General features: G+C 42.2%; 1 protein-coding gene across 1 annotated transcript; it reads left to right on the top strand.

Moving 5' to 3' along the window:
- The first annotated feature begins 1,622 nt into the window (after positions 1-1,622).
- Positions 1,623-12,110, top strand: fzd4 (frizzled class receptor 4). Its single transcript, XM_061719236.1, has 6 exons — positions 1,623-2,277; positions 5,592-5,729; positions 6,213-6,599; positions 6,686-6,831; positions 7,811-8,058; positions 9,286-12,110. The coding sequence occupies exons 1-6, from the start codon at positions 1,858-1,860 to the stop codon at positions 9,702-9,704; spliced, it is 1,758 nt and encodes a 585-aa protein (XP_061575220.1). The 5' UTR covers positions 1,623-1,857; the 3' UTR covers positions 9,705-12,110.
- The last annotated feature ends 201 nt before the right edge of the window (positions 12,111-12,311 follow it).

Raw genomic sequence — 12,311 nt, 5'->3', positions numbered from 1 at the left:
ATTTAATTAATGTTCCAGTCCAATTACTTTCTCCTTTTGCATGCATCTATACACACAAACACTCCCCTAGATAACATCAGCTCTAAGGCACACTCCATTGTTTCAGCTCAGTGCTAATTACCTCAGGTCCTGACCTCAGGTTCAGTGGAGGAGCAGCAGAGGGGGGATGGTGTGCATGTGAATGTGTTGAGAGCGGTTCCTGTGTTGGGGGTTGGGGTGGCTGGGTGGTGAGGTCACTGCTGCTGCCAATCAATTGTCGCCGTGGACTCGCCTAAACATCGCAGTCATCGCAAAACGCGGCGGCACAATGAGACCAGGCAGCTCCCCTGCTCACATGCTCACATTTTCTGAGCAGCAACCAGCACAGAAATACTGACAGAAATATGCCAGCAACACTGGAAGGAATAGTTGTTTCTAGTCTATCTCATGTTTAAACCTTTATTTGGCTTTAATTTTGGAAGAATTATTATAAAGTCACCTTGAATGGGAATTGTTCTTATCTGGCGCAGCTTCTCTATTGGTTCCTCATGTTTCGCTGCTTTCTATCAGCAGATAATAGATTAGACTTGAGTTTCTGAGGGCACGTTTTGTAGGGTCAGGATGAACTTCTGCTCTTCAGGGAATGATAAATAGTGAGTACTGAGTTGTTTCAATGGATCAAGTAAAAACAATTTGTCCACTGGAGTCATTTCCATTTGCATGCAAGAGTCCAAATATCAAACATGGCAATGGTTACTTATGTGCACTTCTTGCAGTATCTGATTTGAAACGCATATATAGTTTAAACTTTTAGAAACATCTGTGCAGTTCTGAAATAGATTGTGATTACTCCTGGCAGATTGCTTTGAGAGTCTTGGAACTGAACAAATTACTTTCAAGACGAATCCAGTGCTCCTGGAGCTCCCCACCTCCCAGTTTCTCACCCCAGACCACTTTACAAGGCTGAAAAGCCAAAACAACACTCTTCACGGCTAGTTTCATGCTGTAAAGGACAAGCTTTCTCCCAGGGTGCCACGAACAAACAAAACCTGTCCAGTAAGTGCATTCATTGCAATGCAAAAGAGATATCCAATGCCTCAACATCAGTTTAGTCCCTACTTTCAATTACAATGTCGTGAGCACTTAGGCCTGATGGGCCTTCAGAGAGGGGGGTGGAACCTGTGGTGAGCCTCCAGACAGCCCTGAAAGGAGACCATTACGAACGTTAAATATAAAATAAAACCATACTCATATACACATAGAGCTACTGCAAAGGGTGCACGTGTTTTTCTAAAAATAAAGCACATGAAAACACATGTTGAAGCCACATCATTCGGGTTTAAATACAAGTTCTGGACATTGTCAGAATCAGCTGGGAAATGCTGGGTGATTTTCTCTGCAGGAGAGGAAGGAGAAATGGAGAAGAATGAGGACGGCAAACGATGTCAAAGGAAATGAGACGGGAGGGAAGGAAAGAAAGAAAGGGACAGATAATATAAGAGGAGAGGGGAGCTCTTGTGTTTTTCTTTTTCGGATACCGCCCCCCTGGTCAAGGGTTGGTCAGGGAAACCCAACTCCCGCAGCCCGGATTGGTCGGATCTCCGCCGTGTGGGGAAAACAGTTTCCCCTCGCAGACACAATAAAGTTTAGCGCTGGGCTGGTGAAGGCAGGGGAAAGCTGGAGCAGATCTGTGCTGGACCAGATCAGATCTGTGCAGGACACCGGTGCATCGCTCTGCTGCAGCCTCCACGGACTCCTTCAAGGGATAAGGGGAGAAAAAATCATATTAAAGTGCTTGATGCGCAATTGCGCGCCGCGGACTATTTTGAACAGCGCAGACGGGCGAGCTCTCCCAATGTTTCCCGGCTTCTTTTGTGGATGTTTTATCTGTTGAATGGCTCGGAGTTGGACACTGTAGCCCCCCTGAACTCGCACCTGGACCTATTTTTCCCGTGCTTCCGTTTCCAAGGAGATAATCATCATCTTTCCCAGGAGGAGGAGAGGTTGGGGAGGTGGGGACGCAGCTCGCTCGGTGTGATCCAGACCGGGACGATGGCGTGGCTGGCCGCTCTGCTCGCCCTGCTCGCCCCGCTCCTCCTGCTCCGGCCGGTCCGAGCCTTCGGGGAGGAGGTGGAGGAGACGACCTGCTACCCCATCCGCATCAGCATGTGCCAGGGTCTGGGCTACAACGTCACGAAGATGCCCAACCTGGTGGGCAACGTGCTGCAGTCGGACGCGGAGCTGCAGCTCACCACGTTCACGCCGCTCATACAGTACGGCTGCTCCAGCCAGCTCAAGGTACGGGGCTGTTTAGGGTTGTAAAATACGGAATTGTCCTTTATTTGAGAAAAAAATGTTGCGTCCCGTATTGAACTAATACGGGACGCGATTTGTACTGTATTTTCCTTAACTTTTACACCATATTCTAGTTGAATTATTGAAATAAATTAACTTTTACACCATATTCTAGTTGAATTATTGAAATAAGTTAACTTTTACACCATATTCTAGTTGAATTATTGAAATAAGTTAACTTTTACACCATATTCTAGTTGAATTATTGAAATAAATTAACTTTTACACCATATTCTAGTTGAATTATTGAAATAAGTTAACTTTTACACCATATTCTAGTTGAATTATTGAAATAAATTGACTTTTACACCATATTCTAGTTGAATTATTGAAATAAGTTAACTTTTACACCATATTCTAGTTGAATTATTGAAATAAATTAACTTTTACACCATAGTCTAGTTGAATTATTGAAATAAGTTATTTTTTACACCATATTCTAGTTGAATTATTGAAATAAATTAACTTTTACACCATATTCTAGTTGAATTATTGAAATAAATTAACTTTTACACCATATTCTTCACCTGTAGGCTATATTACATCTGGGCTGATGTGGACATACGTAGCATAGGAGGATATTTCAGCTGCTATATGGTTGTCTGTCTGTACAGTTATGCAAGTTCAATGCTATTAAAGCACATTTTTATTCAGTTTAGGGGGCTTTTTTTTTGGCTCCTGCGCTGCTGAAATCAGGGCGTCCCTTATTTCTATTTCTGAAAGGTGGCAACCCTAGTGCTATTATGGTTATTGATTGTTGGAGACTTTGAAGTTCATCATTACAGCTGACCTGCTCTCTAAAACAAACAAACAAACACAAAAAGCTTGAATGGGTGCAGAAAAAAGTGTGCTGTATTTGTGCGCCTGTGTGCGTAAAAAGCCTGAATTATGGTTCCGCGTTAAATCGACGCAGAGGCTACGCCGTAGGGTACGGCGTCGCCGCGTAACCCTACGGCGTAGGGGCTGCGTTGGTGTGACGCAGAACCATAAATGAGCCTAAAGAGAGGCAGAGTGTGGCCCCAGAGCACATGACAAGAGAGCTCCTTACAATCACTGCCTGCTCTGTTGAGCCGCTCAGACTGATGGTGCCAGCGATAATGAGCGTGTTATAGGTTTATTCCCGTGCAGTTAAAGTAAGTGACGGGGTTCACCCCCCTCGCCGTTGTTGTTCTGCCAGACTTCCATGCTAATTTCATTAAAAAATGCCCCCTCTGTCTGTTGATATTCGGGAGTCCATGCTCCTCACAGCCAACAGCTGATTCTCCAGGGCTCTCTACTGTACTGTCTTCCCGCTAACAATGCTGGCCTCAGTGTCTTCAGACAAGTGCTGCTTGTTTGACTCATGCACCATGTAAGAAAAAATTAGATTGGCCCCATTATGCATGTCTGAGATTTGACTTTACTCTACAATTGGAGCGTCTGGTGACATAAAGCCAGCAGCTCATTGAGAGCTGCCAAGAGCAGTCTGCAAGAAGTGTGTCAACCATTTTCACACCAGCACACAAGCGCATACATCTACACTCAGGGACGGCAGCAGTAAACCTCTGCATTGTGTGTGCAACGTGTTTGGAAACTGTAGTAATACATGTTTTATTATTATGGATGAATATACGGCTCAAAAGAGGCCTGTAACGTGAGAAAGAAGCAGACAGAACAAGGAGCAACTGTGGCATGAAATCAAACTGTCCTCCTGCTGTTGTAAATTGTCCAGTAAGTTTAGCTGACACCCAAGTCCCCCTCTCTCTCTCTCTCACACACACACACACACACACACACACACACACACACACACACAGAAGAGGGAAAGAGAGACCATATCACCTAACATTTGCTCTAATGGGAGGCTTCCTGACTGGTAACTGGAGCAGCTTTTAGCATTGAAGTGGGAGCACTCAGGTTACGGACGGTTGGGGGGAAAACACCCAGAATGTGTTACAGTTCTGTCACCGGTTGAGTATGCACAACTCACGGTGAGAAGCATGTGAAATTGTATTAACTGTAATTGAATATCTTCGTCTTGTACGAGGGTTTTCTGAGTGTGTGAGCAGACGACATAAAAGCCGAAGTTCATCGACCCGTATGCGGGGAAACTTTATGTGTAAACACCGCTGGTTTCATTTCAAGCCACAAACAGCTTGGGACAAGTAGCTTATAGTGAGTTTGAGAGACAGAGATTGATTTTTCTTCTTGTGTATCAGCCAGGCTACTGGATTTGCAGAGATGGAAAACAAATAGAGTGTAAATGAGTTTTGAATGGCGTTAAATATTTACTGTGTACACTTACACTGACAAGTTTGGTCCCTGATAACTTTATCAGGCTTGTAGGAGTGCAACGGAGCAGGAGCTGGGTGATACAAGCTCTTATGTAAATAATCATTCAGTATTTTTTTTAAATCAAAAACAGAGTGGTTCTTGGATGCACAAATGTCAGGTTTTCTACTTTGCAGATAAATTCTCATGGACAGTGAGAGTTGTCTCACATCTCCGCTGGGTATTTATTTCCCAACCTTGACACCCTTCTTGGGTTCATGTTTCACTTGGGCTCCATTCAAGGGCTGGGGTTGGTCTATCACTAAACAAAGGCTGGAAGCCCTTAACGTTTAACTGTTATCAAAGCCCAGTGCATATTTTGGTATTTCTGAAATGGAAAAAAAAAAAAAATTCACAAAGTCCTTTTAGCCCAACATCCTCCCAAGAACCATGGAGAACATATTTCTGTTAGCGGAGGGGAGCGCAGGGGAAATGTCCTGCACTGTTTAATTTTTCTTTAGATGAACCGTTTTGTGTGTAAACTTGGATCACATCAGAGTTGGCTCTCTTGAGGAGTATAAATAGAAACTCAGCAGTTAGAGGTGGTAATGCTGTGTATTGAAAGTTAAGACGGAGAAGGTAGCCAGTTATTGAAATGTATATATAATTTGTTAATGAAAGGACATGTCTCTGTATACAATTTTTGTCTCAAAGTTTGATTTTACCTGACATGGAAACATAACCCCCCACCTTCGTATGTACCCCCCACTCCCCACACCCCCAGTTCTTTAAAATTAGAAGACACTTAGCACATTATCTTTGAAACTCCCCAGTGCATCTACCGTAGCACGCGATCGTCATTCCTTTTCCTCTCAGCTTTTCCACCAAAGAATGCATTCCCAGAGCTTTGGTCCATCCCCTGAACTGTTCTGTGTAGTACAGTTTGAACAGTTTTGCAATTCCATATGTCAAACGTGTAATGTTTTCTCTCAATTTTTTCCCTCCAGTTCTTCCTTTGCTCGGTGTATGTGCCCATGTGCACAGACAAAGTTCCCACCCCCATCGGGCCGTGTGGTAGCATGTGCCTGTCTGTCAAGAGGAAATGCCTCCCAGTGCTCCACGAGTTTGGCTTTATATGGCCTGAGGTGAGTAACGTCATCATAACACACAAAAGCATCCTCAGAATATCATTGGTGGGTGTTGCAGACGTTTGAGCTGACCATAATCACCTTGAATGATTGTTTCGCTGGTTTCTATTCACCTGTATAAAAGCAGCTGGTTGAGACAACAGAAATGTTGCATTGTCATAAATCTTTCCAGCCCGTTTTTCCACGTTTGAGCTTTGCCTTTCTGCTGTGTTCTGGTTTAATGTAAACAGTGGAAAATAAGCACCAGCAACTGTTTCTAACTTGTATATTTTGACCAGTTTAACTGTAGAGCATCCTTTGCAACATTAATGTCATGCAATGAATAGCTGAGCCAAACATTACACCGGGGGCTCATTTTGGTTTGAAATTGAATTGAAAGGTTTAAAAAGTCTACGATGGCTAATCTAAATTGCAAAAGAACTCAGCAGAAAAGGGGTGTTGTATCGTTGGTTTCCAAGTTTGATCATGTTTCCTTTCCAGGTGCTCAACTGCAGCCGCTTCCCACCTCAAAATGACCACAACCACATGTGTATGGAGGGTCCAGGGGACGAGGACCCGCCTTACCCGCCGGTCCGCTCTCCTCCCCACGAGCAGGAGTGTCAGGCCCTGGAGTCTGCACCTGACCAGTATACCTGGCTCAAACAGACTGAAAGCTGCGCTCTCCAGTGCGGCTATGACAGCGGCCTCTACCGACGGGGGGCCAAAGTCTTCACAGATGCGTGGATGGCGGTCTGGGCCGTCCTGTGTTTCCTCTCAACCACCTTGACGGTCCTGACCTTTCTCCTGGATTCCCAGCGTTTCTCGTACCCCGAGAGGCCCATCATCTTTCTGTCCATGTGCTGTAATCTGTACAGCGTTGCCTACCTGGTAAGAAACAAGTCAAATACTCAGTGAAAACTCAGTTTTTGACCCGTCTTTTCCTGTTGTTAATAAAACCGTGCATACTTTTCTAGGTACGACTGACTCTCGGGAGGGAGCGCGTTTCCTGTGACTTGGACGCCACAGCGGTACCAATTCTGGTGCAAGAAGGATTAAAGAGCACGGGCTGTGCTATAGTCTTTCTCCTGCTCTATTTCTTTGGCATGGCCTCTTCACTCTGGTACGTTCAAACACACTCCTTTACCTCTGTGTCCCAATCTGCCCATTGTCATCAGCAGTTGTGATCGGCCTGAGCTGGAACACAAAACTTGCATCCTGTTATTTTTTCTTTGTTTTTTTTTTTTTTCTAATCAAGCTATCCTGTCTCATAACCTCTGTACTAGTTGGATTCAGTTTCAGACATACAATGGATACAAAGGTATCCTTTATAGAAGCGACACTTTTGAGTGTGTGCCGCGTTTAAGTCACGGTGGAAACGCGCTGCTGTCACAGCAGTTTTTTTCTTCCTTTTCACTCAACCCTTGTTTTCCTGTTTGTCTTCCCCATTGAGAGGAGCAACAGGCCAAGGACTACTCTCTCCGACAGTAACCTGACCCTCTGTTATGTAATTTGTGACTATGTGCTGTTATTATAACCTAATTACCTCTAAGTGGTTAATTCATTGACCTGATTGGTTTAGAGGGGGTTGCATTGAGGTTAAACATTGAGATGTTTAAGGACCCATCAGTGTTTGCTTTTGTGGAAAATAGGATTTCTGTTCACTGTAAAATGGGACAGATGATTTGGTCATTAAAAATCGTAAGTCATGAGCTTGTATCTAGTCAAATTGCTTTGGTCTGACATCTCTTTGCCTTTCCTTGTGCATGTATGGGACGTTTGAGGAACAGAGGAAATCACCAGTGATCCTGATCATCCATGACATCAGAAAATAGATTATGGTTAGATATTGTATGAAATGCAAGAGCTGAGGGGGATGAGGCATAATATGCTTGAACTACTCATGTTTGACATTTTCTAAGTGGATATGTTGAAGGGAGTAAACTTCCACCGTCATCATCTTCTGCCAGCAACATACAAAGATTGAGGGCTGTGATGGACTTCATGGCCAACTTTAACTAACCTCATGATCGATCCTGATGATTGTATATTTGAGGAGCATTTGCTGCTTGTCTCACTCCTTCCTCAACTTCCTCTTTCAGGTGGGTGATCCTGACCCTCACCTGGTTTCTGGCGGCTGGACTGAAGTGGGGCCACGAGGCTATTGAAATGCACAGCTCCTACTTTCACATAGCAGCCTGGGCCATCCCAGCGGTGAAAACCATCGTCATCCTCATCATGAGACTGGTGGATGCAGATGACCTGACGGGGCTGTGCTACGTTGGTAACCAGCAGCAGGAGGCTCTCACGGGTTTTGTGGTGGCGCCACTCGCCACATACCTTCTCATAGGTAACTATACTACCATAAAATAAAGTAATCACGCTAATATGGGATTTTACCATTTTCCTCCTTTGTTAGTAGGGTTGCCACCTTTCAGAAATAGAAATAAGGGTTGATAAATATAATAATATATAATAAATAAGGGCTGATTTCAGCAGCGCAGGAGCCAAAAAAAAAGCCCCAAAACTTCTAAACTGAATAAAAATGTGTTTATTTTATATGAAAAACAAAATGCTTTGATTTAAAGTTTAAAGTGCTTTAATAGCATTGAACTTGCATGACTGTACAGACAGACAACCATATAGCAGCTGAAATAGCCTCCTATGCTACGTATGTCCACATCAGCCCAGATGTAATATAGCCTACAGGTGAAGAATATGGTGTAAAAGTTAATTTATTTCAATAATTCAACTAGAATATGGTGTAAAAGTTAATTTATTTCAATAATTCAACTAGAATATGGTGTAAAAGTTAATTTATTTCAATAATTCAACTAGAATATGGTGTAAAGGTTAATTTATTTCAATAATTCAACTAGAATATGGTGTAAAAGTTAACTTATTTCAATAATTTCAACTAGAATATGGTGTAAAAGTTAATTTATTTCAATAATTCAACTAGAATATGGTGTAAAGGTTAATTTATTTCAATAATTCAACTAGAATATGGTGTAAAAGTTAACTTATTTCAATAATTCAACTAGAATATGGTGTAAAAGTTAATTTATTTCAATAATTCAACTAGAATATGGTGTAAAAGTTAATTTATTTCAATAATTCAACTAGAATATGGTGTAAAGGTTAATTTATTTCAATAATTCAACTAGAATATGGTGTAAAAGTTAACTTATTTCAATAATTCAACTAGAATATGGTGTAAAAGTTAATTTATTTCAATAATTCAACTAGAATATGGTGTAAAAGTTAACTTATTTCAATAATTCAACTAGAATATGGTGTAAAAGTTAACTTATTTCAATAATTCAACTACAATATGGTGTAAAAGTTAATCTATTTCAATAATTCAACTACAATATGGTGTAAAAGTTAAGGAAAATAAGGTACAAATCGTGTCCCGTATTAGTTCAATACGGGACGCAACATTTTTTTCTCAAATAAAGGACAATTCCGTATTTTACGGGACGGGTGGCAACCCTATTTGTTAGTCATGCAATGTTTTCATGCTTTTTCTCTTTGCTGTTCATTACATGATAACTGATTGCTTCTCACTCCTCAGGAACTCTGTTTATCTGTGCTGGACTTGTGGCTCTTTTCAAGATCCGCTCCAATCTGCAGAAGGATGGTGCCAAAACAGACAAACTGGAGCGCCTGATGGTGAAGATCGGTGTGTTTTCCGTACTTTATACAGTCCCTGCATCCACCGTCATTGGCTGTTACCTTTACCAGCTCTCTAACTGGGGGGAGTTCAGGGCCAGCACCCGGGACTCGTACGTAGCATCGGAAATGCTTCGAATCTTCATGTCGCTGCTTGTAGGCATCACATCAGGGATGTGGATATGGTCGGCAAAAACGCTCCACACCTGGCAGCGCTGCTCCTCTCGGCTGCTCAGAGAAAGCCGGGCGAACCGAGGTGGCAAGAGGGCACCGGGCGAGGGCTGGATCAAACCAGGGAAAGGCAACGAGACTGTGGTGTGAAGGGAAAGCCAGAGAGAGAGAAAATGGACAGGAATTTTGTTCTGCAAGTTTCTCTCCCCCCCTGTGCAGAAGCTCACTCAGCCAAATGAAGGATGGAGAGATGAGAGGAGGATATTAAAAAATGTGACACAGGACCGTAGCAGGACTTTTTAAAGAGCCACTGGGGAAAGCAGCATCACATGAGCCCCCTGACAGTTCCTTACTCTGTGCCTCTAATAAGGGTTATGAAGGAGAAAATTGGAAGACTGAGTCATTGAGTAGCAGCAGCAGTCGCCTCTACCTCTGTTAGACCTGTGTTTCTCAGAGAGGTGGACGAAGCAGAGCATTCAGCAAAAAGAGAGACAGCAAAGGCAAAACGGAAGCAACAGTATGCAGACAAGATATACCAATAAGCTGTGTAGCATCATGTCTACCTCTGCCTCTCTTTTCCTCCTCAGCAGAAGAATCTGAAACTGTTGAATACAGTAAACCTGTATGCATTTGTGTCTTTTAAGGGTCTTTTGAAGTTTGAACTTTTACACTGGAGCAGATATTATACAGATGTAGACTGACGTTTCCCAGAAATACCTGACACCCTGAGAATTTCCTCAATTAATTGAATTTTGAAAAAATTAAATAGCAGGTTGAGTGTAATGAAAATCTTTTACCGTTGTGAATTTTTGGGAAACTAGCTCTAAGCTGTGATAATGCACTATAATTGTATAATAGGTGAGCCATCTACAGTTTTCATTGTGAATGGTGCAAGAAATATTGTTACAAATATTGTGAAGACAAAGCTGCGAGGTATGCATACCACAAGTACCTGTTGTGATTTCTGTTGCACCATAAATTGGCCTTAGTTTCACATCATGGGTGTGTGAGAAGCTCAGCTCACCAAGACTCTAACATATCCAAAGACGTGCAGTCTTCCTGGAAATCCTGTCCTGTATGTGCTCTTGAAATCCAGGAAATGTAATAATTGCTCCTGCCCCTTTCCCTACACTGGATCAAAGGCAGGTAGAAAGAAAGAGAAGCAATGGGACAATCGGTTGCCAAAGTACACGTTATGCAGCAGCAGGAGACTGTCACACAGTTGTGCCTTTTGTAAATGCACATTCAGCACCGTGCATGAGTTGTGGTATATAAGCTATTGTCACATTGATGCAAAGCGCATCGGGAGACGTCACATTTGGCATTAAAAACATTTCCTCAAGTGTGCTTCCACATAGATAAGTTATTTCAAGCATCTTGCAGAACTTAGAGAATGTTGCAGGTTGATAACTTATCTGTCAAACTAAAGTCTCCTCCTCTGGACTGTGTGATATTAAGTCACATATCTGTCTGATGCTCTCATTGGTTGTCTGCCAGCATGCATCTTTTTAGCAACCCCAGTACATCAAAGTCCATTCCCGAGAGTTGTCTCTGGAAGAGATTTTTGTACACTTAAAAATTTCATGGATGACAGAAATGAGATTTTAGCTGCAGGCCTTTCCCATTTATTTTTTTTTACTTGCAGCTTTACACACAATTGGTTTCTGGTTCTGATTTGTTCTGTCCCATGGTTTCCAAACCCTGCGACTGCTTCTGTGTATGTTTTTTTTTTTTTCTGCCTGACAATCTATTAAGCAAAGCTCTTGCATTGCAGTGAGTCTTTGTATCTACAATATGCTGTATGATGTGTGTCACATTAGGTCTTCCACAGTTCAATAGGATAATCTCGTTTTGGGAAATTGACATGTAATGGAGTTAAAGGAATTTGAATCTTTGTCCTTCTGTGTGTCCTCTTTAACCAGATAGTGCCTCACCTAGCCTGTTACATCATTTTTAATGCAATGTTTAGGGTAGGACAAAAGAAGAAAAAAAAATGGGGCGCCTTTTCCCCCCAAACATGGAAGTTCTGGTGAAACCTAGAACTTCGGGACAAGAAGAAAAAAGCAATGTTTCTCAAATCGGCCTACCTTAAAACCCTTATTAAATTTCCAAAGCCAAACAAACATTACCTTCACTTAAAGTGAATTAAATTAACCTCTGACCACCTCCCCTCGGAGCTAATGTGGTTTCCCTCTTAACCCGTCTTAATGTTTTGGCTGCCTCCTCTCTCGTGACCACACTGAGCTTCAGGTGACATTTCCAAACAATCGCATAACGTGCCTCGAAACTGCACAAGTGTGCCCAACACTTAACCACTGGCAAATGAGATTTGTAAATGCTTTTGAGAAACCCACATATGAATCACCGCTGATGTCAGCTCTCCAGCACAGATTGTAGCCTTTAAGGTTTGGACCGCTCCCTCGTGTAGAACGCTTGTTGTCTTGACAATGTCATCAATGTATTAATTTATCCTTGTAAGTAAAAAAAAAAAAAAAAGAAAAAAAAAGTGACAAAGGTTTTAAACTTGTTTATTTAAAAAAAACACACTTTTGTATCAGAAGAATATGAATAAAAACTTTTGTTTTCCAATTTGTGGTAATAATGTGTCCGTTTACTGTCCTTCACATACAGCAGAAGTGTGTGTCCTGTTTCCTGGAGCCCAAGGTTACGTGTCAGGGCCAGTTTTGAAGCGCCAAGTTAACCTGAGAAGGCAAATTCTTGCTTTTAAATAGAAAAACATGAAAGATTTGAGATTAA

The sequence above is a fragment of the Cololabis saira genome, chromosome 4, assembly GCF_033807715.1.
Source record: "Cololabis saira isolate AMF1-May2022 chromosome 4, fColSai1.1, whole genome shotgun sequence".
NCBI lineage: Eukaryota > Metazoa > Chordata > Actinopteri > Beloniformes > Belonidae > Cololabis > Cololabis saira.
Note: the sequence above shows the minus strand (reverse complement) of the source record. Positions and strands in the feature narration are given on the sequence as shown.